The sequence below is a fragment of the Galeopterus variegatus genome, unplaced genomic scaffold (assembly GCF_000696425.1).
Source record: "Galeopterus variegatus unplaced genomic scaffold, G_variegatus-3.0.2 Scaffold9838, whole genome shotgun sequence".
NCBI classification, from domain to species: Eukaryota; Metazoa; Chordata; class Mammalia; order Dermoptera; family Cynocephalidae; genus Galeopterus; species Galeopterus variegatus.
Genome location: NW_007735949.1, coordinates 6,207 through 30,706, shown reverse-complemented (window position 1 = coordinate 30,706; position 24,500 = coordinate 6,207). Strand labels below are relative to the sequence as shown.

The following is a 24,500-nucleotide window of genomic DNA, read 5'->3' as shown; positions in this document are numbered from 1 at the left end:
AGGGAGGGGTCCAACCCTTGGGGTGCCCTGAGCCAGGGCTTGGCCCTGCTACCAGTGGCCCCATCACTCCATCCCAGCATCTTCAGAGCTCCGAGAGGGCAAGGACCTCGGTGGGGAAGGGAGGGGACCCTCCCCTCATCCATTCAAGTCAAAGACAGCCCCTTGTCTGACTCCCTCACTGGCTGATGCTCTGTGTTGGCTGAATGTGTTGCCTCTGGTCTAGAACATTCTAATCCAGAGAAGGCAACCACACCTCCATTCCCCAAAGGAGCCTGGCTTGCAGCATTAACAAAGTGCTGAGTCTCATCCCAGCAAGAGGGAGGGAGTTGACATTGTCTGTGCTGCCCGAGGTAGGTGCTCTGGGGTCCACGACCTTCAGACCTGGCCCTCGGGGCCAAATATTCCCCAAAGGAGCCTGGCTTGCAGCATTAACAAAGTGCTGAGTCTCATCCCAGCAAGAGGAAGGGAGTTGACATTGTCTGTGCTGCCCGAGGTAGGTGCTCTGGGGTCCACGACCTTCAGACCTGGCCCTCGGGGCCAAACGCAGGGATGCAAGTGGGCAACTGGAGGGGGCCCAGCTGCGGGAGGGGAGGGCAGTCTTCCCACCTCTCCATGCCAATGACTGCTAGTGGGCTTGAACCCCTTCAACAGCCCAGCCTCGCCCCTCCTGGAGGCAGTAGTCAGACCTCACGTCCCTAGAAGAATTTTATTCCACACTGTCCCTGCAGCATGCACAGCTCCCTCCACAGGTACCCTCAGTGCGCTCGAAGCTGGCAGGTGCCCCAACTTGGAGAAGACTGGCCCCTCACAGGGCTCTCCCTGGCTCTGCAGGCTTTGCAGAACCTCAGCTGGCCGGGCTTGCCATGGTTCCGGCAGCAGACAAGGCCCTGACAGCGGGTCTGCATAGTGGCTGCCCAGCCCTGCTCTCTGTTCTTCCAGGACTCCTCCAGCAGCTCAGCCTCCATCAGTGTGTGGGATGTGGACCCAGGCCATCGCCACAGCCCTCAGTGGCCACCTTGGCTTTGCTCCTGCCCTTCTGGAGTGTGTAGGTGGACGGCCCCAACCGCAGAATCTTCCCGCTGCCCAGGCATTCATCCCCTTTGTAGAACACGGCGAACTGGAAAGGAGGGAGAGGCCCTGGGGACGGTGCTCGCAGAGCGGAGCCACATCCTCTAGAGCTTCGCTCTGTGCAGAGCCCAGGCTGGGGCCCTGCTCTTCTGCTCTGAGCAGCTGAGCTCCTGGGGGAGGGGTGGGGGCGGGGACAAAGGAGAGAGGCCTGGAACTCCCAGCAGCTTCATTAGGGAGGAAGTCAGGGTGAGGGACCCCTTCCCTCAGTGGGATAGTCATGAGGGTCCCTCCAAACTGCCAGATCCCTGCAGCTCTTGGGGAATCTGGCAGATGTGACTGGCGGGGGAGGCGGGAGGGAGCCTGAAGAAGCTTCAGCCACCCCACCCCCACCCCAAGGCCTCACCCAAGTTCCAACCAGCACCTGCCCTGGGAGAGCCCCCAGGCCAACACCTGCAAGCCCCGGGCCTGCACACTTGGCCCACGTGCGTTCCCTGTTCCTCTGCCTCCTCCCCTTCCCGTCCTGGCCCCTGGGGCCCAGTCCTGAAGTAGGCCCAGGTGGGGCAGCTGGGCCTCCCAGAGCCCAAGCAGGAGCCAGGCTGAGGGACTCTCTGCTGGTGGCTATGGCTGGAGAGGAGCCCATGTGCGGGCTGCTGGCTCTACCCTCACTGGCTGTGTCACCTGAGCTCCCACACCCCCCTGGGCCTCAGCCCCTCACCTGCAAACCGGGTGTTCTGCTGGGGATAAAGTGTGATACGGTCGTTCCAGAGCACAAAACACCCTGACTCAAGAGCCACCTCATGCCACCAGCCTGGGGGTGGCTGAGCAAGCATGAAGACCACCTCACATGCCAGGACCAGGCTCAGAGCATGTGCTTCAGGCCCTGGGAGCAGAGCTGGCCAGGCACCTGGCCACAGGCAGACAGTAACGCCAGGGAGCCCCATCCCACCTTCCAGCTGGGTGCCCCCCCAGCCCCCACTCACCTGTCCTGGGGTTAGGGCCCGCACGGCCTTTACGGCCGTCACCCACACGGTGCCATCTTGATTGAGGGTCAGCACACAGGGCACTGAGGAAGAGAGGGGCCCTTGGAGGGGGGTACAGGCCTCACCTTGTCAGCCTCAGGCCTCGGACCCCCAGGGAAGAAGGAGCCCCAGTTGTGGGGGGCGAGGCTGCTGCCCAGAGGGGGTCTCCAATATACCATTCTGCTGGGAAGGACAGGGCAACAGCCAGGGGGGCTCAGAGCCGCCAGCCCAGCTTGTGGATGTGGCAGGACACTGCAGGGGCAGCACACACGCCACCTGCCATGTGGTGGTGCCCAGCGCACCTGCACCCCCAACCCAGAGCCAACCTCCCAAGACTCTCCTGGCATCAGACAGGAGCACCTGCTGCTCCCCAGCACCTCTCAGGCCTCTCTGCGGGTAGGCACAGAACAGAGGTCTGAGTATTTCATACAGCCCCAGCAACGAGGGACTTCACCCAAGGCCTCACCTCCCTGCCCTAAAACTGGCCCCAGGAAGCTCCACTCCAAGGAGCCCCTCACTGGGATCCCTCCGCCCAGTTACCTAGCTCCATCTGGTGGCGAAACCGGAAGTGGCACTCCATCATCTTGTCCCGGACCAGGGCAGCGGGTGGCTCCTCTGCGATCCAGTGCACGCGGTTGGTCCGCAGCAGGTCCCTGTACAAGGCCGGGTGGTCTGTCTGGGGGGCCTATGGAGGGAATGTGAAGGTCATGGCACCCTGCTGCCCTCAGCAGAGGCGCTCCTCACCCCAAGGCCACCTGACTGCGCATCATTGATAACAAAAGTACCAATGGCTAGCACGTATTGGTGGCTGTGCTGAAACTACTGTTTTTCCTATGGAAATTCATTTAATCATCTCATGAGCCCCATTTTGCCGATGAGGAAACTAAGGCACAGGAGGGAAGATAACTTGTCACAGTCACAGTTGGCAAGAACCAGAGGTGAGATCTGAGCCCATGACCAAAAACACCCCTCAAAGTTCAAGTCCCATTCTGCCCCTCCCCCTCAACCGTGTGTGGGGCAACGCCACCTCCATCCTCTACCCAAGGGGACCTGGTTTGCTATTCCCAAGGACATGTGCCAGCCACACACCACTGGCTTGTCTCTCAGAAAGGCCACGACAGGAATCCCACCAGCAACCAAGTGGCCAAGAAAGGACTGGTGGGCATTGGCTGTCCCACAGTCACCCAGGGGCTGTGCTCACACTCTGGGGGTTGGCCCTAGCCCAGCAGTGAGGCTCCTGCTCCCCACTACCACCCACCCAGCCCTGTACCACTGAAATGACGTCCCACCTAGGATCAGGCCAAGGCCCTCCTTTGAAGCAGGACCAGGAACATCCTGTCCAGGGGCTTTGGGTTCTAAGCAGGCACTGAGACCCATCTAGGGACAGGGTCTATGGCCCTTTGGTTTTCTCATAGCAAAGAGACCACTGACATTCTATGCTAAACTCACTTTAATTTATGCTTGCCTGGGCTTTTTACACCATGGCTCTTCTTAGAAGGAGATGTCTCAGAATCAACAAGTGAGGTCTGCTGGCCTCTCTGCCTGCATCTAAGGGGAGGTTCCCCCAGCTCTAGTAACAGCACAAGACGGCTGCTCAGCTGTGTAGAGCAGGATTTCGCAGGCTTGGCCCTGCCAAGATTGGGGCTGGATAATTCTGTTGGGGCGGGGGCTGCACTGTGCACTGCAGACTGTTGGGCAGCGTCCCTGGCCTTACCCACCCACTCTCCTTACTCCCCATCCAAGTCGTGACAGCCGAAAATGCCTCCAGTCACTGCCAATGTCCCCTGAGGAGGTGGGGCAAGCTCGCTACCTTTGGGAAGCCCTGCTCTAGAGCCCAGGGCTGCAGGCCAGGACTGCAGTGGCTCAGGGCCCAGCTGTGGTCGACAGCCGGTCTGACCCTGGATCAACCACTTGCATCTGTCTGAGGACGACTTACTGGATCCTACCATGGGCAGACACTGTCCTAGGTACCAAAGATACGACCCCCATGTGACCTTCAGCTAGTTATTTAACCTGAGTCTCATTGTCCTCTTTTGCAAATTGGAGAAACTGTATCCATCTACAGAGTTTACTGTGATGATTATAATAGAGTGGCCAGCATACAATAAGAGCCTAATAAAGACCTTAACCAGAACCCACCTGTTCCCTTGGGCCCAGGCGAGGAGGGTGCCGAGGGAAGGCAAGGCTGCTCCAGCCACCCCTGCTGCTCTCAGGTCCCTGCACCCTGGTCCCAGGAACCTGCCGGCTCTGCCAGCACTAGACCCCACCCCTGGCTGAAGGCCACCTGACTCACCACGAACACATTGCCCGTGCTGTCGTCCTTCTCCACCACGTACCAAGGCTCTCTCAAGCCGCTGATCTTAGCTCTCTGGCCCAGCGTGTACAGGAACCACCCTATGGCAAGATAGCTTCTCTGTGAGGCTCGGGAACAAGTTCCACTTTGAACATCATGCCTCTCGTGACGGGGTGGAGGGCAGCAGCACAGTGGCGTGCGCTCACAAAGAAGCCATGACTCTCCAACCACCAGAGCCAGCCCCAGGCGGGCGCCGTGGTCCCATCTCTCGCCTAGGCCTGGGCTGGACAGGAGGGATGCAACAGTGACCAGCACTGCACCTCATACCCCGGCAGAACAGGCTCAGCTGCGGCATGCCGACATGAGGGGCCACTCCTTTAGAACGTGGGCTGAGCACGCGGCTGGAAACCATGAGGAGCCTCTTTTTGCTGACGCCTGACGTGTCTATGGCTTTCAAAGGTATGTCCACTCCTGCCCCACCCATCCAGTGTTCTAGCTGCACCCCAACTCCCCAATTTCTCTGTGCCCAACTCTTCGCTGACTACACTCTGCATGTCCCCGACCCCCAAAACACACATCACACAAGATGGCAAGCTCCCGCCTCTGGAATAGTGTGTGCCCAGGCAGAGGTAACTGATGGGCTTCATGGTGCTCCCAGGCACGGCGTCCTATGTCAATGAAGCCAGACAACCGAGTTGCAGGTGGACATCCTGAGTCATCTACTGTAGACAGGGCTGGGAACAATGCTGGGCAGTTCTGTCCCCAGCAAGATCATCACCTCCCCCAGCCTCAGGAATACCCAAATCCCCGCCCAGCTCCCCCTCACCCTGACTCCCCAAAGCAATTCCCTGTGAGACGCCCCATCTGTGCAGCAGCCCTGTCCTCTCAGCCCTCTCACAGGTCAGGCCTGTGCCGGGCCAACACTCACCTGGTCACCCCGCCCTGGGAGGCACCCCCACCACTGCACTGACCAGAGATGGCCACGTTGTCTGTCCCCACACCAGGACCGTGAGCACTGTGACTAAGTCTGTCCCGGTCCTCCCCACGCCCAGCACAGGCCCATGGTAGCCCCACCCCAATAAATGTTTGCAAATGAGTGAGCAGCACCCACCATGTGGCCCTCCTGCCACAGACACAACAGGACATCTAGCTGTCTCTTCAGCTGGTCTTTAATCAGCCTGGTCATGCCAGGAAGTCCACCCACCCCTTCTCATCAGAGTGGAGCTGTTCCCCAGTTTAACATTTTCTTCACAGTGAGAAAATCATTCCGTCTACAGGGACTTCATACATAGCTCCCAGAGCGCGGCCCTGAAACAGAGGGCACACTTTTTCTTAATGCCAGTGTTGAAAGCAGAGCACATCCTGACATGACAAAGCCCTGGGCAAAGTGCCTGCCCAGTCCCGGCGTGCACCCTGCAGGGCTGTCTGCACTGCCCTGACTGAGTGGGAGGGACTACGGTGTCTTGTCTGGATCTCCCAGAGCTCAAACTCACTCCACCACTCAAGGAGTTTAGCAGCCAGAGGCTGCATCTCACCTTTGTGTGTGCCCAGAACTGTACTGTCTTCTACAGAAATAAATTTACCCGGCCGAGGCTGCAAATACTGGAAAACAAACATTTCATCACTAATGGAGACCCACATCCGGCACACACATGCTCCAGGCTTCTGCGTCCAAGAATACTCACCTGAAGAATGAATCGCTCAAAATTCCTTTTCCCGACAAAACAGATGCCCATGCTCTGAAACGAGAGGAAGGCGGACCGTGAGGGCGTAGACAGCAGGAGGTGTCCTGAGTGGGAATGAGCCTGGCCAGGAGGATGCTGCGGGCCGCCCCATGCTGCCAGACAGGGGCCTGGCTTCTTTTCCCCGCACCCTATGACACCAACCACAGCCATGAGCAGACACCCAGGGCTGGAAGAACGTCTTACCGTCTGTCCCTCTCAGGGCTTATTAAGAGCCCAACAGGTGCCCCTGCCATGTGAGCATCGCAGCATCACCAAACACCAGCAGGGCCTGGCCCCAGCATGGCAGAACATCCACTAGCTGCCCCAGCAGAGAAAACTAACCCTGGTCAAACCCTCAGGCCACTGTCCTGTGAGCAGCAGGGGAGCGACAGAGACAGAGTAGGAGCAGAAAGCAAGGAGCCAGGCCCGAAGTCAAGGCCCCAGAGAGGGCCAGAGGAAAGGGGTTCTCTTCTCAGGTGGATCTCTCCTAGCACAAGAAGCCTGGGCTGCAGCAAGACCTCGGTCCCTGGTGCATGGCCCGGCGGCTTCCTTATCCACTCTGTGGTTTGTGTCCCTTTAGGTGGACCCCACGAGGTAGGGACCTGCCCCACCCATCTCAGTGGCCCCCTCAGCTCCTCCCACAGAGCAACACCTGGAGACTGAGGAGCAGAGGTGTGGGCACAGAAATGGTGGGTGGGTGTCCTCTTAGGGGACAATGACTGGCTGACAAAAGGTGTGGCCATGCCCATTCCCAGGAAAACAGACATGAAGTAGCTTAGTGCTGCCTCAAGCCCTGGAATGGGCGGATGTGACAGAGCACAGCACCTCCCTCCATCACCACGCCACTCACTGGCTCTGCCTTACCCTCCTCCCACACACACACAAGGCCTCTGCACATGCTCCTCCCAACCCTCTACGTGACACTAAATCCTACTCCTCTTCAGGCCTCAGGTTAAATGTAGCTTCCTCAGTGGCCTCTCTGGGCATCTCAGTGGCCAGTCCAACTCAGAACCCCCTTGTGCTTCTCTCACAGGATCCTGCACCTTCCTCCATTGGCACTTTCCAGGTTTACAATGACAAGTTTCCCATCTCTCTCTCCCTCCTGACTGTAAGCTCCTGAAGGCAGCAATGGACCTGTGCACCCAGCACTGTCTCCTGAGGGTCTAGCAGCAGGGTCTAGCCCAAAGCAGGTGCTGGATGAGCACTGCTGGCCGCATGGATGGAAGGACGGGTCTATGTGCAGGCGGCAGCAGAGCGCCTGGCCTGTGTGGAGTGTGTGTGGGTCTCAGGGCTCCTGCATACTGCCCCGCTCACCTGGCACGCTGCTGGGAAAGCTGCCTTCCAGAGGAGCCAAGGAGGGGAGAGGAGGCAGAAGCCACTCTACACTGGTCCCATCAGCAGAGCCTCCTACTGTGCACCTGCACACACTCCTCCGGTCTACTCCCCTATGAGGCCCTCCTTGGACATTAGGTCCTGGGGATGGGGACCTGGTACCATGACCACACAGGCCCAGTGTACCCCTGTACCATGGAGACAGTGAATGTAAACATGCACTGATTCAAGGCAAACCACCCTCTCGTACCTCTTTTTTTTGAAGCACGTGATGAAGTTTATTCTCAGCAGCTATTTTCTTTACAAAATCTTTCGTTAATCCCCCCAGAGGGAAGATGGTTCTCCTCAGGGCCTCCTGGGAAACCTGGCTGAGAAAGAAGGTCTGGTCTTTAAAGCTGTCGGCTGCCTGGAGAAGTTTTACCGCTGCCAGGAATAAAGAACAAAAGACGTTGCAGGATGAAAACAATGACGCTTTGCCTTTAATAACATCCTTCTGTTTACTTAGATTACCCCTGGTCTGTCAGAAGCAAAAATCAATACTCAATAGCAGACTACTACGTTAATGCAAGAAAATCTGCACCCCTAATTTATCTACTATAAAAAATATATAAGAAAGGTAGATTATATATGATAAGGAAATTAATACCAGTTCACACTTTAGAATGTATTTTCAAAGATGAAACATCACATGAAAAACTGTTCTGAAATAAGAAAAAAAAAAAAGCCTAGGATAAATTCAGCCAAATTTAGGAAAATTGGATAAGACTGCAACGTACAGAAAATTCTGTTGAAACAGCATCCGCTGTGCTTTTTTCTAATAATTACAGGACATGTTCGTGCCCTGGTTATTTTCAAGCACTCTCTTAATGTTCCCAGGTTCAACTACTGGGTTAAGAATATACTCCTTGGCAGCACTCTACTTTTAAACATGTTTTCTTTCCTGGTGCTGTTTAGAGTCCAGGCTGACATGTCAGACCCCTCTGCAGTTTCTTTAACATTCCCTATTTTATTTTGTAAAGAACCGTTTTTGGCTTTAAGGCAACAGTGCAGAGGCGTGAGTGACCTTGACCACCTGACCTTGAGATGAAAAGAAACCCGGGCTCCAGCTCAGCCAGATCAGTCCTGTCCGGCTGCTAGAGAATGTCCGGTGATTGCAACTATCTCAAGTTAGTGACCAAAAGAAAAAATCTCAACAGAGTATCAGCAGCATGGCTTCTTTCAACCTTTCTCATGTCTGGTGCTACGAAATGCCTCACGGGTTATGCTCAGAGCATGCCACACGCGTGGCGGGTGAAACAGCACGCGCGCCTGTCACGGCAGGCACAGCACGCATGCAGCAGGCGCTCTGTGCGGCTCACGGTTGCCCCCCGTGGAGTCTCACATCACCCCATCTCACAGACGAGGAACTGAAGCTCAAATAATTAAAGCGACTCGCCTAACAAGATGCAGGCAGAGGACGGGGGAGCTGGAAACTGAGTAAATCTTCCAACTTCCATTCCATTACTTTTCATCTACAAAACAATAAAACCAGTTGAAAAATGAAATGAGGGCCGGCCTGTGGCTCACTTGGGAGAGTGCGGTGCTGGTAACACCAAGGCCACGGGTTCGGATCCCCTTACCAGTCATCTTCAAAAAAAAAAAAAAAAGAAAAATGAAATGAGAGTTCAGTCAACCAGGGAAGCACACTCATTGCCCAAATTTTACTTTTTGTCTCAATACTAAATTCAGTCAGTGTCTGCGTGCACAAATAGCTCAGAACACCAGGAACAACTTGCATTTTCTCCTAGATCTGAGTCATTTATTATTTATTTTTATTTATTTATTTTTTTAAAAGATGACCAGTAAGGGGATCTTAACCCCTGACTTGGTGTTGTCAGCACCACGCTCTCCCAAGTGAGCTAACCGGCCATCCCTATATGGGATCCGAACCTGTGGCCTTGGTGTTATCAGCACCACACTCTCCCAAGTGAGCCACGGGCCGGCCCTAAAATACAACTCTTAATGGTGGGTAGAAAAAAGAAAACAAACTAAAAATCCATGGTTTTGGATGAAGAAAGCTGGCAACCCTAATGGAACACTCTAAGGGAAAAGGATGGAAAGAAGCTCACACCTGGGCCAGGAGGTTTGCTGACCACTTGGCTCCTTCTGTCCCCATGGTGGCTCTGCCAGGCCAGTGGCCTCACACCGTGTGTGGATGAGTGATGATACCCAATCACAAGGCCAGGCCTGGGAGCGCCGGCCCTGGGAGCCGCTGGCCCAGAGCCCAGGCCTTCTCCTGCCCCCACCTGCACTCTCTCCTCAAGGACCTGGGCCCCAACCAGCTCATACTTCAGATTATAACAAATAAAAATAAAATAGAAAGCTTGAGTGTACCTAGGAAACACTGAAAACAAAGACACTGTGGCATTCTTAAAACTACCACAAGGGCCAGCCCGTGGCTCACTCGGGAGAGTGCGGTGCTGATAACACCAAGGCCACGGGTTCGGATCCCATATAGGGATGGCCGGTTGGTCACTGGGTGAGCGTGGTGCTGACAACACCACGTCAAGTGTTAAGATCCCCTTACCGGTCATCTTTAAAAAAAACAAAACAAAAAACTACCACAATAAAATTTACTCAACAAAATATGTGTGATGCTGTCAGAGAAGTTCCAGGGTGTGCGTGGCCTGTAATAAGCCAGTGGCAATACAGAAATAAATCTTCCATCTTCTTGGACCCTTAAATCTACCCTGACTTGGTGAATTGCACTGTGGAGTTCCCATGTGGCCAGACTCTGCGTTCCAGTCTGTGTCTTCCCGAAATGCAGGGCTTTTCTGGGCGAATGTGCCCAGAGGTGTGAGAACCAGCCCAGGGGACTAGGAGGGGGCTTCAGGAACCCACCATCTCCCCGCCCCTGGGCATGTCAGCGGACAGAGGCGACACAGAGAGCTGCAGACAGCAGCAGAGGCCTTCCCAACAGGAAGGAAGTGCTGCTCCTCTCTAAGCACCCTCTGCTGTGACAGGGAAAATAGGGCAGCCGAGCAACCCTGCCTGACTCAGTACTGCCCTGACAAGGTGCGCTACCCTGCAATCACTGCTGCCTTCAAGACGAGCCCCAAGATACTGAGAAAAGAATTCACTGGGGCCTGGAATAGCAGAAAGAGCAGGGACTAGGGAGCCAGGCAGAATGAACTGAAATCCAGCTCCACCACCTGAGGTCCCCAGGTCAAGTGACTCCATCTGAGCCCTGGTTTCCTTATCTGTGAAGTGCCAACAGCACGCACCTCCCTAGAAACTAAGGAGCGAAGTAAAGCCCACCCCCTTCCAGAAGCCCCCATCCCCAGCCAGGAGTGCTGCGGGAACAAGGTTCCAAAATCCAAATGCAGTAATGCCTAGCTGACTGAGGCGGGCTGTAGGCAGGCCAGACAAGGAGAGATGCAGCACAGCTCAGAAGTGCTGGCCCTTCGACCACCCTGCAAAGCTGGGTACCCCTCACAGACATGCAGCTCTGAGTTCCAACACGTTCTTCACTCAACAGCAATGTGAATCCCTCTTTTCTACACACAAATGTACATCAGGAAGAGTGGCAGCTTCCAGCCCACTGTCTGGCATTTATGTTTTTCTAGAAAGATGGGACTTTGCTGTCTAACATTTACAAACTAATTTGTGTTCATCTTCTTGGCAGACACAGTTACAAAGCCTGACCACTTATCAATGTCACACTAAAGCCTACCCAGATCTTGAGCCCTTGAAATCTTGATTCTAAGTATAAGGCTAAACCTACAGAAGCCCAATTATTGTTGTCAAATATATCTCCAAATATATATATATATATATATATATATTTTTTTTTTTTTTTTATTTTTTATTGAATCAAAATTGATTATACATATTTTGGGGTTCAATGTTGACATATGTTGATCAAATCAATATTACTAGCATATATATTGTTACAAATCATACTTTTTCTTTATGCCCCTTGTCCAATCTCACTCCATCACCCTCCCCTTCCCCTCCTCCAATTACCCTATATTTCTTCTCTCCTTCTGAAAGAGTAATGGTTACTCTGTTGATCTGTTGCTCTGTTGATCTGTTGCCTATATGATCTGTCCAATGCTGAGAGGTGTGATCAGGTCCCCTAATATTGTCATAGAGCTGATGCTTCTTCTGTCACTCTGAGATGAACTTTGTGGAGAGAGACATCCTCATCTTTTCTTTATCTTTGCTGGTGACTCTCCTTGTGTCAATGCACTCCAGTGGCTAGAGGACCATCTGTGTGGTGGCTGTGGCATCTAAGTGCTTTTGCAGCAGCCATGGTTACTGTGGTGGCTGTGGTGGGCCACCCACATGGAGGTGATGTTTCTGGCATGCTCCTTGGCACTGGTGGTGTGCCTGGTAATGGGGGGGGGGGAGCCCAGTCCCCGGCTCCATACCTCAGGTCCCCAGGCAGGCCCCTAGGTGCTGGCACAGTGTGCCTGGTTGAGGGGAGGGGGGTCCGGTCCCCGGATCCATGCCTTGGGTCCCTAGGCGGGCCCCAAGGCGCTAGTGTGGTATGCCTGGTTGTGGGAGGGGGGTCTGGTCCCCTACTCCATGCCTCACATCCCTGGGCAGACCTGAAGTGCTGGCCATGTGTCTGAGCCAGACCTAGTTTTTTTGTCCTTTGCTTACTTCTAAAGTGGGGGAACTTCCTGTTGGAACCAGTACTTGAGTTCTGTGGTTTAGCTAAATTGCTGCTTCCCTAGGGAAGGCTTTTTGTGCAGCACGGGTTATAATGATTGACTTTACAGGTACTTCCAGCTCTCCAGAGACTTGGTGCACTTGGGTTGTTTAGTAACTCTGATCTGGGCCTGAGTCTTTTCATCAAACTACATCCCATGCAATTCTATATTCCTGACCAGTCTCCTCTGAGTGTTCCTACGCTGACTGGGGTGCAGATCAGCTGTCCTTGATGTGTCCCAGTGTTCTCCTGGTGGGCCCATCTCTCCCACTGCCCATGCTGCAAACACTTCCCGTGGGACGGGCCATGCACCAGTCCCTTGCGATGACTCACCGCCCTCTGAGTGGCTCCATTTTTTCAGTTGTTGTGGCTCCTCAGTCCCATGTGGGTCCATAGGAATCCTATTAATGGTCTTGCTGGCCTGGGGGCCACCAAGGCCCTCTTCTCCCCTGCCACCTTCAAGCAACTCCATCCGAAGGGCACAGCTGCAGCTTTTGCCGGCTCCTGCTCCATGTACTTAGCAGTTCCAGTCTTAAAGCAGCCACGGCATGAAATGGTCAGAGCAGTTTTTTTCTTTCTCTCATCATGGCTTCTCCTGCCTTCATGTACTCCGTAGGTCTCTCCTCCTCTTCCCCTAAGCTCTAGCAGCCCCAGTTTGGCTGTTGTTGCTTTTTTATATAGCTGTAAATTGGTTGATTTCTGGGAGAGAGTGACACTGGGGACCGTCTATTCCACCATCTTGACTGGAACTCTCTCCCCTAATATTTTTGGAACATTCAAATCACCAACACACAGTGTCTAGAGCTGGATGATAAATTTCTGACTTAATCTTCCACTAGCCCTTGCCCTGGCACCTGGCCAGGACCTCTCTTATTGCCCAATCACAGACTCCTGGGGGAAACGACCCTCTTGGTAACTGCAACTTTTCAAATGTGAGCTCCACACCAACAAGCTAGTTTGGAGCACACAGAGAGAGGGATGGCAGGGATGCTCAGACATGACCCACTGCTACTCTTCGAAATGTTTTACTTTGTTCACAAGAATTAAGCTCGGACCTGGGCACTTTAACTTACCATTTCTAACTTCAAATCGATTTCTGAAAAGCCCTTCCGGCCTCTTAATGTGCTTCTGCTGAAAGACTTCTTCATCTTCCAGGGAAGTTCTTGCATAGTGACCTGTGGCAATGGCATCTGCTCCTGGGAGGTTTTTGAAAACACAAGGATCAGACTCGCATTTGCTGGCCTTGGTCAAGGGTGCTGAGAGAGGTTTGCAGGCCTGAATTCCCTGGGAATGGAGGCATACTTCGCACCTGTTAAACAAGCAGCCTTAAGCTCTGAATTTAAGCTGATATAACCTCGCTACAAAGTATTATCATATCTTTGAGAGTTTTTCAAAAGTTAGTACCTATCTATTTAACAGATATGCATGCAAAGAGTTAAGTATGCAAAGCTCATTTCAGAATTTCTTACAATATTAAGGAAAAATTGAAAACAATCAAATGCTCAACACCAGGAGGATGTGAAATGAGTCATAAGCACCACCACCTTGATAACAGTGGCACCTGCAGAGAGTGTTTGATGGCATGGAAAAGCCTGTGACACTGTTACATAGGGAAAAGTACATATACAATGATTTCACTATTTTTAATGTACAGAAAAAAATGAAGAAAAATCTCAGAATACCTATTCCTTTGATTCTTGGAGTGAAATTATGGATGAGATCCTCCTTTTTTCACTGTTTTATAGCTTTAAATTTTCTTTAATAAATGTGTATTTTTATCACAGACCATCTAGCATATTCAATTTCTTCTTTCCACATTATGCAAAAGTCAGAGAACTTACTGTTATGGATTGAATTGCATCCCCCCAAAAGTATAATGTATTGGAGGCTTGGTCCCCCCTGTGACAGTGTAAAGAGGGTTGGGAAATCCTATTATGGTCATTGAAAGGTAGGGCCTTGAAGAGGTGATTAGACTGTAGGACCACGTCCTAGTGAGTGGATTAATAATGGTGATCATGGGTGTGGTTCTGAGGGCTTTAAAAGGAAAGCACGTAAGAATCTCTCTCTGCTCTGCCATTTTCTGCCATGTGAGACCCCTGCATTGCTGTAAAACCACCACCAAAGAAGATCGTCACCAGATGCGTTCCCTGGACTTTGGACTTCCCAGCCTCTGAAACTATAAGCAATAAATTTCATTTTCTTACAAATTACCCAATTCCATGTATTTTGTTATAAGCAACAGAAACGGACTAGTACACCTACCAAGGCACATATTAGTCCATAACCTTTTCATTGTGTGAAAATTCCAGATATTCAGTATTTGCTGGAAGGTGCAGCAAAGTTGCTTCAGTATTTAACTCACCACACCAGCTCAATGTAAAACAGAAGATACCACAAGACTTAACTGCTGCATATTAACTACCTAAACAAGTACTTTTAGGAACATATTATTGCATATTACCTAATTGCCTAATAGAGAAAAAAAAAAAACCTTCTTTAAGTCTATTTCCTTAAAGGACAACCACTTATAATGCAAAAAGTGTAGGATTCTCCTAAGAGAAGCCCTAAGATTTCAGAAAGCTAGGTTTCATGTATTTTTATTGTGTTGCACTATTTAAGCAGTTAATTCAGATTTGGAAAGATTCACTGCAGAAATTCCTTCCAGAGTATCCCCAGATGGCCTAAGGGCTCCCTAAAAAACTATAGTGACAGCGAGTTCAGCACCCTCCAAAATCAAACATTCCTTCCCAAATAGCTGTTTGAGCCTCCTCCTGAGCAAACCTTTCTCTTGCGAATCTAACTGTGCCCTCTGGTGTCACACAAGAGTGTAATCCTAACACACACCTGGCCACTGCTACCATGACCCAAAGTCATTTCAACAGTTCAGCAGAGGACATATTTCCAGATGCTCTGTAAATCAAAATCAACTGGTACTCTGTCGGTCTGTCACTCTTTCCCTGAGTAACAGACATGGCCTAACCAGTGCAGACCGCAGCAGACTCATCCCCTCTCTCGCACATTCTCTGACCATCGAGGCGAGCTCAGTCTGTGCTGGCTTTGACAACTGACTTCAGACTACTGGCTCAGTCAGCTCAAGGGCAACTAAGTCCCCCAGATCTTCTGCACACAAAGGCAACCAAGCCAGCTCTTCCCGATCTTGTACTATGATAATTAATTATTGAGCCTAGTTAGCAAACTTTGCATTTGTCTCTATTTAATTTCATGATTTTGGTGTTAGCCCAGCATTCAAGTTTAAGACTTTTTTGATTTTTTGCTTTTGTAGGCATGGTTTTACTCCTAACTCCATGAACCATCTTGTCATCTCACCTTTAGGTTACTTTTGCATTGGCTCTGCAAGCCTAACCTATGTCATTATTAAAAGTGCTGGATCACTGGCATGTGATGACAGACATCTTGGGACGTGGTCATACAAGGCAGGGAGAGCTGCAGTGGGGCAGAGCAAACTGAGAGGCCATTTCCGGAACTTCAGAAACTCATTATGGTGACCCCAATGGCAGGGGACAGGAAAAAGAACCCAGAATTCACAAAGTATAGCAACAGATACCAAGAGGTAGTCTAAGCAAGCAATTCAGAATCAGGAAGGTTCAATAAAAAAGAATAGGGATACACATGGAACTGAGAAAGGAAAAATTAGGAACAGACAAAATCTACAGATTCAGCGGGCAGGCAAGTTGTCAGCTGGTAGCAGGGCCCTGACCATAAGGTGGGCTTCGAGAACAGGCCACTAAGATGCCTTCAAATCCAGAAAAACAAGACAGAGACCCAGGATCCAGAATCAGGTAGACCACAAACCTGTTCTCAAGACAAAGCAGAAACCCGCTTTTGGAAGCAAGAGAAAAAGTCTCAGAAGGATGAGCAAGAAGGATAGCTAAAGGCTGAGTTTCTTAGCCATGAACTACTGCTCCTAAAATTTCCCCTAAATACAATCACACCTGGAACTGGAGCTAAGAGAAAGGCAGAACCTGCAGACGGGGTACAGTGGCCTCAGGGGTAGGCAAGGAGACGATGCAAAAGGGGACCAGGCAGGATCTGACACAGACTACACACAGGCCCTGTAAGTCCTGCGGGCCACCCAGGGCACAGCTCAGCTGGAGACAAATCCACCTAAAGGCCAGGTGTCCTTCTGCTTTCGGCTTGTGGATAGCAACAACTTCTCTGCATTGCTTAGGCCCCGGGTTTGAGGAATGTTCTCCGTGCTAGAGCAGTTCAACACCACACAGAACCTGCAGGCCTCTGGGCAGCCCGGTGCTCTCCAAACAGTGGCCTATTCCACCTTGTGTTCTTCTCGCCCTGGCCAGGCCTTCAAAAGCTCTCTGTTGTCCTTGGCATTTCCCCAAAGTTCCAACCTTCCTAGCACACTTATGTGTTCATCTACTTTTGTCTTCCACATGCTTTTTGCTTGTCTGTTGATAATATCTCATTGAGGTTATTAACAATTTAATATCAGAATTTTATATTTTAAGACTTTTCTCCTCCTTCTGGGGCCCTGTCACCTTTCAACCCTTGGCCAGTGACCCTGCACATCTTTCCTCAGGATTTTTTTTTTTTATCAATATATAATAGGGTTTTTAAAAATATATATCTTAACACTTATTTGTACACATCTGTGAGCACAGTGTGTTGCATCCACAATACGCGCACACACTGAACACCAATTCACTTAGAACAGACAGCGTGGCTTTGTACCCATTTATCTACCACTTCCCCACCTCCTACTCCCAGTTTTAGAAATGTTTGTTCAGGTCCCATGACCATTTTAAAATTCAGTTATTTTGGGCCGGCCCGGTGGCGCACTCGGTTGAGTGCGGCACCGAGGGTTCGGATCCCATATAGAGACTGGTCCACGCTCACTGGCTGAGCGCGGTGCGGGCGCAACACCGAGGGTTGCGATCCCGTTACCGGTCATGAAAAAAGACAAAAAGGAATAAATAAATAAATAAATAAATAAATAAAATTCAGTTATTTGGTTTTTTGCTGTTGAGCTGTTTGAGTTCCTTATATATTCTGGATATTAATCCCTTGTCTGATGTATGGTTTGCAAACACTGTCTCCCATTCTGTAGGTTGTCTCTTCACTTTGTTGACCGTGTCCCTTGCTGTGCTGAAGCTTTTTATTTTGATGTAGTCCCATTTGTCTATTTTTGCTTTGGTTGCCTGTGCCTTTGTAGACTTGTTCAAAAAAACACTGCCCATTTTGTGTAGCATTTCCCCTGTGTTTTCTTCTAGTTGTTTCTTTTTTTTTTTTTTAAAGATGACCGGTAAGGGGATCTTAACCCTTGACTTGGTGTTGTCAGCACCACGCTCAGCCAGTGAGCGAACCGGCCATCCCTATATGGGATCCGAACCCGGGGCCTTGGTGTTATCAGCACCGCACTCTCCCGAGTGAGCCACCGGGCCGGCCCTTCTTCTAGTTGTTTCATAGTTTCTTTCATAGCTGGCTGTCCTGTGACCAACTGTGCCTGTCCTCACATTTAACACAATCCACAATGCAAAGCCCTCTCTCCTCTTGAGGGCCTACGATGTGCACTTCACCAGAAAGTTCTTTCTTATTCAGTGAAATACAAAATGTCATTTGCACTGCTTCCTTTCCTTCTGAAAGATGAAACTGTTTATAAGGTTTTGGCTTCTGGCTATCTCTAAACGTCTATAATTCTTAAGAACAAATGAAAAAATCCCAAATTACTTACCAAGATTATCCACGGCATAATGAAAAAAGCAACTGAATTTGATATGCTTGTTGCAGACTATGTCAGGATTGGGAGTCCTTCCTTTTTCATACTCATTCAAAAAATCACTGTCATAAAAGAAAAAGACTTTTCAGTGCTAGGTGTCAAACAGTCCTCAAAAAATAAATGAGCTCAATTACTTGTTTAATGTAGAATTTCTCCTTTCCGTACCAAAACTATAATTTTCTGCAAAACAGGAGAACTTCAGTATGAAGCCATTTTCAGTATTTTCATCAATCACTTGTTTACAGCCTGCTCCACTTGCCATCTGACTCCATGATAACTAGTAAACCTGGATGAAAAACAAGGTGTCACCCCTTGTTGCTTTGGCTCAATAGCCACTTGGTCTCCCCACAGGCTCACAAGCATCTGGGGTCAGGAGACGGTAGGACCTGGGACTCCTCCAACACAGGAGGGTGAAGGCGAAGAAGGGAACATGCCTGAGTCACAGGAGGAATAAAATCATCTACAGTTGCAATTCAGGGCTCTACCAGCCATTCTGCAATCTCAGCCTGGGAGCCCATGTCACTGGTAAAATATGACAAAACTTTTTTTTCTTTTTTTTAAAGATGACCAGTAAGGGGATCTTAACCCTTGACGTGGTGTTGTCAGCACCACACTCACCCAGTGAGCGAACCGGCCATCCCTAAATGGGATCCGAACCTGCGGCCTTGGTGTTATCTGCACCACACTCTCCCGAGTGAGCCACGGGCTGGCCCTAAAACAAAACTTTTCTAATGTGACCAATGCACACTTCTGAGGACTAGCAACCTCCTGAGTGCTTAAAGTGGATTAAACAGGTCATTCTAACTCAGTGGATTCCGCTCTAACAGACTTACTGGACATGGGAGAACGATGCTGCTATACCATCAAGACCTAGCAAGAATTTCACAGCCCTAGAGTGTCACTTCAGGAGGGTTATGGTGCCTGTGTGAGAAATTTAAAATTGGGTGTATTTTTTGGTATATATGATAAATTTTTCATTTAACCTAAAGCTACATGAGTTAAAAAAGTAATGCTGATCAAGAGGGTCATAGTATGAAGACAGATTACAAATCTGCACAGGATCATAGCTTATTTGTGTACATTCAGCTTCAACGGGCACCGCCAAACTGTTTTCCTATCACTTACCACTCCCCCAGGAGTTCATAAAAATGCATGTTGATCTATAATTGCAACAACATTTGATATTACACTCCTTCCATTTTTTTAAAAATTGTTAGAAAGTTGTCAAGAGGGGGGCCGGCCCGTGGCTCACTCGGTAGAGTGCGGTGCTGAAAACACCAAGGCCATGGGTTCGGATCCCATATAGGGATGGCCGGTTTGCTCACTGGGTGAGCGTGGTGCTGACAACACCAAGTCAAGGGTTAAGATCCCCTTACCAGTCATCTTTTAAAAAAAGAAAGTTGTCAAGAGGTTCATTACATTGTAAATTAATTAAGGTAGGACCCACGTCTCCCTCAATAAGTCCACAGACTCAACAAACTTTCTATGTAACAGGCATTGAATAAATGCTGAAGAGGTTGAATGTTTAAACCAGTTTATGAAAAGACATACACAGCACTGTTAACCATTTCCTGAACACTGTAAGGGAAGGTATGTCAGTTGGCTCTAGCAAAAACGATGGAGGGAGTAGCCCACTCCATTCCTTCACTAGAAAGAAAAGAAACCTTGGGCCGGCCCGTGGCTCACTCGGGAGAGTGCGGTGCTGATAACACCAAGGCCACGGGTTCGGATCCCATATAGGGATGGCCGGTTCACTCATTGGCTGAGCGTGGTGCTGACAACACCAAGCCAAGGGTTAAGATCCCCTTACCGGTCATCTTTTAAAAAATTTTAAAAAAAGAAAGAAAAGAAACCTTTCCTGCATTTTGTGAGGAAGATGGAAAAAACTTCTGGACTCTGACCCTGGAAGGCCAAGTGGGTCTTGAACAAAAGAATTCAGAAGAAATTTCGGAGCTAGAAAGCACGACTGGAGCAGTTAGTGTCCTAAATAAAGATTGACGAGCACGTGCTGACCACTTTTGTGGCAGTGGCAAGGCAGGCAGGCTGGCCGGAGCCCAGAGGTGGCTCAGAGGCAGCTGCAGAGATGAGTAAATACTCTGCTGACGCCATCTCTTCCTCAGTCCCTGAGAATAGAGCCCAAGGTTCAGTCCACAACATTAAAAAGAATGCAGTAGTGAGCACCAGCCTGAAAAGCTGGGTTCTAACCCCAGCTGTGCTTCTAATTTGCCACATAATGCAAAACAAGTCACTCGACCAGTCTGGCCTGTTAGAGGTGAGCTAACCTTCAACAATCATGTTCACTCACATACTTTCGAAATTTAGCACTAGAGGGTGAAGCTGAACTTAACCTGGATTTCTTGCTATCACCTTAAACTGTGCAGTCCTCATGAGGTTTCTCCACGCCCACCCAGCCTTGACCTTGAAGCTGTCACTGACTCCTCTCTCTCCTGCCTCCTGCACCCCTCAGTCACTAAGCCCCATCTCGCCCTTTCCCAAAGTAAGACCTGAGAACCCTCTCTATCAGAACCAATTGAGGTGCTTGTTAAAACAGACTCCAGGGCCCCACCCCAGGCACAGGTCCAAGTGCAGGTATGTGTTTAAGATTTTTGAGCCTGACAGCTACTGCCCAGTGGCTCTGTCCTCTGGCCCGTCGCAGCCAGCCCTCACCTTCATTCCCACATGCCCTGCGTACTCCCGACCTCTAGCAACAGCATTTCTTTAGATTCTCCACCCGCGGTCTTCTCCCATTATTCACCCTACACTTGGCTGCCAGATTCCTCTTTTTAATAATGAAAATAACAACAGCTACATTTATAGAATGCTTGCTAACATACCAAACACTGTGCTGAGAACTTCATATGTAATCTCATCTAATTCTTCCAATAACCCTGTGAAATATTTGCATTATCCCCATTTTAAGGATGAGAAAAATGAGGTTTAGAAAAGTTCGAGTAAATTGCCAAGGTCACAAAACAAGTGGCGGGACTGAACCCAAGGTTTTTCTGACTCTGAAGCAGAGAAGGGCAACTCACCCTGTGCATACGGCCTGTTGTCTCAGATGTCTTTAATAGACCCCAGCATTTAGCACAGTCGGGGCTCACCACAGCCTAGCTCCCCTACCCTAACTGAGCAGCAGAAACATCTCACATTCAAGAAGGCATTAAAGAGACTTCTGGCAGCTGGTAAAATAACAGGAGTAGGAGAGCTAAGGGTTTCTGTGGGATCCAGCCCTCCCCTATAACGCAGAGGTGCCCGAGAACGGCTGAGGCCTTCCGCACACTGTCGCTGGCATCACTGCTGAAGAGAGCTGGGCTGCACAGATGTTGGTCTGGCTATCTGTGGCAAAGCTTCCATTCAGAAGGAGTCACAGTGCATCAGGAAGCCTTCTACATGCTACAACCTGCACTCACCTGAACACGTCATTCCAATACTCCTTCACGTAGGACACTTGACGGAAGGGGATGTCTAAGATCTGGCAAACTTTGTAAGCATCTTCGCAGTCTTTGTCAGCAGTACAAACTCCATGCTCATCCAGTGAGTCCCAGTTCTTCATAAACACCCCTGTCACTTGGTAGCCTGGGGAAGGAAAGAAGGTAAATTAAAGAGTATGTGAATCAACAGAGTAAAAGGTAGTGATTTCTGAGCTCTGAGCAATTCCTGACATGCCGTGCTCCTGTGCCTCTGTGCCTGGTTTTCCCGGCAGCCCCTGCTTTGCCAGCTGGCCTTCCGAGCTCCATGTCACACCTCAGTGAAGCCACCCGACTCCCCCAGGCTGGTGCAGGTGCTCCTTCCCCTATACTCCCACTGCACTTTGTAAAGGGCTCCATCACCACAACACATTATTGGACTGAGATTGTCTGTATGCGTCCCCACGATGAGCAAAATGGCCCAAGTATTTTGTTCATCTTTGTGTTACCACCTACGTATCAGCACAGTGCCTAGCACATAGGAAGGGCTTAGCAAATGTGTGCTGAACAAGCGAAAGAATAGAAGAAATTCAATGAAATTTTTCAAAGCAAATAAAAATCACCATTTAGTTATCAGAAAAGTAAACTCTTTTCAAAAGTTATTTCCAGTTAATCATGTAAGACTTAGATTCTAAGTCATGAGACATAAAGACAATTGAAATTTGGGGTATCTCTTATTATAAGCACTGTACCACCTATGTATTTTATGATCTATTTTTCCCTTTTGTATTTTGACAAAGTACCCCACCAAATATTGGAAAAGCCAACTTTAGCCATACACCATCATAGCAAAACACATAGGTGCCTACCATGTATGAGAAATGTTTCTTCCAGGTAGATTAAATGTAATGAAAGACAGTGCATTTGACTATTAAAGGCTTAATCTAATACCCCAAAGGACAGGGATTTGATGACAAAGCTTTGCCAAAACTAAAACTCCACGCTCTCAAGACCACCCCCTTCTCCGCAGGTGATCAGGCCACCTCTTCTCAGCTTCTATTACAGAATTTACCACACTTGGCTCCAGTTGTTCCAGTCTGTCTCCCTCCACAACTCACTAAAGCAGGGAGTTCCTCAAGGGCAGAGACCATATCTAATTCAATCCTAATATCCCCAGCACCCAGTACAGTGCCCAGCATATAATGGGAGCTAAAAAAAAGCTTGTAGAATGAATAAACTACTCTACACACAGAGTTTTAAAAACCTGGGCCAAGCCCGTGGCACACTCGGGAGGGTGCGGCGCTGGGAGCGCAGTGGCACTCCCGCCGTGGGTTCGGATCCTATCTGGGGATGGCCGGTGCGCTCACTGGCTGAGCGCGGTGCGGGCGACATCAAGCCAAGGGTTGCAATCCCCTTACCAGTCACAAAAAGGGCAAAAAAAAACCCCCCAAAAAACCTACTGTTCCTCTACCCTCATCTGCCTCATCATTTTTCTCATGAAGAGATGTGACCTGCTCCCATGGGCACAGGTGGAGACACTCTAGGATGGATCCTCACCTTTCCAGGGGCGCATGAGAAGACACGCACCTCCAGCAAGACTGCGAAAACCCTCAATGCCAAAACAAGGACCACACTTTTTCTCTGCTACGAGGGATCATGGAAAGGTTCGTATTATCTTTTACTTCTATTTTCCCACAAACTTTTTAAAGTACTCTCATATATCCATCAGCTTCCTCTATGGAGAAGGAAAATCTAGCGAAGGCTGGAATATGGAGTTGTGCAGCCTGGAGGGATAGTTTACCTTCTTGAAGTAGTAAAATTATGTATCTTAAGTCTCGCCACAGCCTGAGCTTTCTGCATCTCCCAAAACAACTAGTCATGCCCCTCATCAGAAAACTTCTGGGCTCTGAACTGTCTACCCAACATAGCCTAAGGTCCCTAACATAACGTTCTCTGTAATTGGGGGTCATCCTCCACCCTCCTCTCCTTCCACCTCCCTCTGGCCAGACCCAGCCAACACTTTCACGCCCCCGGCTGGCATGGTGACTCTGCCAGGTCCTCCTCCTCACCTCACACCTCCCATTCTTTGCTTAGAGAAATCCTACTCTTCTTTCAAGTCCCAGCTCAGACACCTCCACCTCTAGAATGCGCTCCTAATTATATATGCTTATGACTGGCCCATCTTTCTCTTTGGCACTTTTTATTATACCTCTCATAATAGCTACTACTGTTTTCTGAGCACCTCCTATGTGCTGGGCACTGGGGTAAACCCTTCAATAATAATGGGTCATTTAATCCTTCCAGTCACCCCCTGAGGCAGGTGGCATCCCCATTTTACAGAGGAGGGCTTAATTCACTTGCCCAAAGTCAGGGAGCGTGTGTGCCCTCTGCATTCTCAGAGGCTGGGGCCCGAGGTGGCTCACAGCAGAGGTTTACTACGTGAATGAGGCCTCTGTGAGAAGCGGCCACACAGATGAGCGTGTAGATGTGCAGTTAATCTCAGCTCCAGACCCTAAGGACCCCCAGCACTCCTGGGGTTCTGTGTAGACGCCCGGAAGAAATGCAAGCGCTTTGGGGAAAAGTCTGCCACCGGCGACCGGAGAACACAGGAGTGATTTAATAAGCAGACACACGGCTCGGTACGTGGCCGTCTAGTGGGCGGGAGGACAAGGACCTTCACGGAGCGGCCGCGCGTCTGCAAAGGTCAGGCCTCGGGCCGAGAAAGTCCCTGCTCCTCTCACTACCGTCCGCGGCCTCACAGTTGGAGCGTGGACGTCGCCGTCACTACCGCGGGCACAGCGCCGCAGACCCAGTGAGAAACCATCCTACCGGCCCCGAATGTCAGGAGGTTCACGATCCACCGGGAGTTCCCGCCGGGGAGCTGGGACGGGGTGCCTAAGGGCTCCCAGGTAGTCACCGCACAGTGGAGGGCGAGGAGCCGCAGAAGCGAAGAGAGAGGACGCGGGTCCCCCTGCGGCCCGCAGCAAACTTAGGCCCAAGGAGGGAAGCGGCCTGCCCAAGGCCACTCGGGACGGGGAGAAGCTCTCGGGGAAGAGCCGCTCCGGGGCGGGCGGGGCCTCGGCCGCCTCACCTGTCCGCCGCAGCAGCAGCGCGGCCACGGCGCTGTCCACCCCGCCGGACAGGGCGCACACGACATGCCGCACCGCCCGCATCTGCCTGCTGGGCCAGCTCGGCCCCCTACCGCCGCC

The 24,500-nt window shown here is 50.5% G+C and overlaps 1 protein-coding gene across 4 annotated transcripts; it reads right to left on the bottom strand.

Annotated features, from left to right (window-relative positions):
• Positions 1-687: 687 nt before the first annotated feature.
• TRMU (tRNA 5-methylaminomethyl-2-thiouridylate methyltransferase) lies at positions 688-24,493 on the bottom strand. Of its 4 annotated transcripts, none has more exons than XM_008593893.1 (11): positions 24,383-24,493; positions 21,295-21,460; positions 17,840-17,946; positions 13,206-13,328; positions 7,687-7,859; positions 6,066-6,119; positions 5,916-5,982; positions 4,381-4,481; positions 2,628-2,772; positions 2,049-2,131; positions 688-1,117 (listed from the first exon to the last, which is right to left on the bottom strand). In XM_008593893.1, exons 1-11 carry the CDS (start codon positions 24,462-24,464, stop codon positions 965-967), a joined length of 1,254 nt encoding a protein of 417 aa, XP_008592115.1. In that variant the 5' UTR covers positions 24,465-24,493; the 3' UTR covers positions 688-964. The 4 variants fall into 4 exon arrangements, with proteins under 4 accessions (XP_008592115.1, XP_008592117.1, XP_008592118.1 ...); XM_008593894.1 differs by having other exon boundaries at positions 1,025-1,238; XM_008593895.1 differs by lacking the exon at positions 13,206-13,328 and having other exon boundaries at positions 24,383-24,464.
• Positions 24,494-24,500: the final 7 nt, after the last annotated feature.

What these genes read in the sequence shown, in the direction of transcription:
- TRMU (XM_008593893.1), bottom strand. Translation starts at nt 24,464, where the DNA reads ATGCGGGCGGTGCGGCATGTCGTGTGCGCCCTGTCCGGCGGGGTGGAC. An exon ending in GCTGCTGCTGCGGCGGACAG is followed by an intron (nt 21,461 to 24,382) that starts GTGAGGCGGCCG and finishes TTCCTTCCCCAG; the next exon opens with GCTACCAAGTGACAGGGGTG. An exon ending in AGTTCTGGGCACACACAAAG is followed by an intron (nt 4,482 to 5,915) that starts GTGAGATGCAGC and finishes ATCTTGCCATAG; the next exon opens with GGTGGTTCCTGTACACGCTG.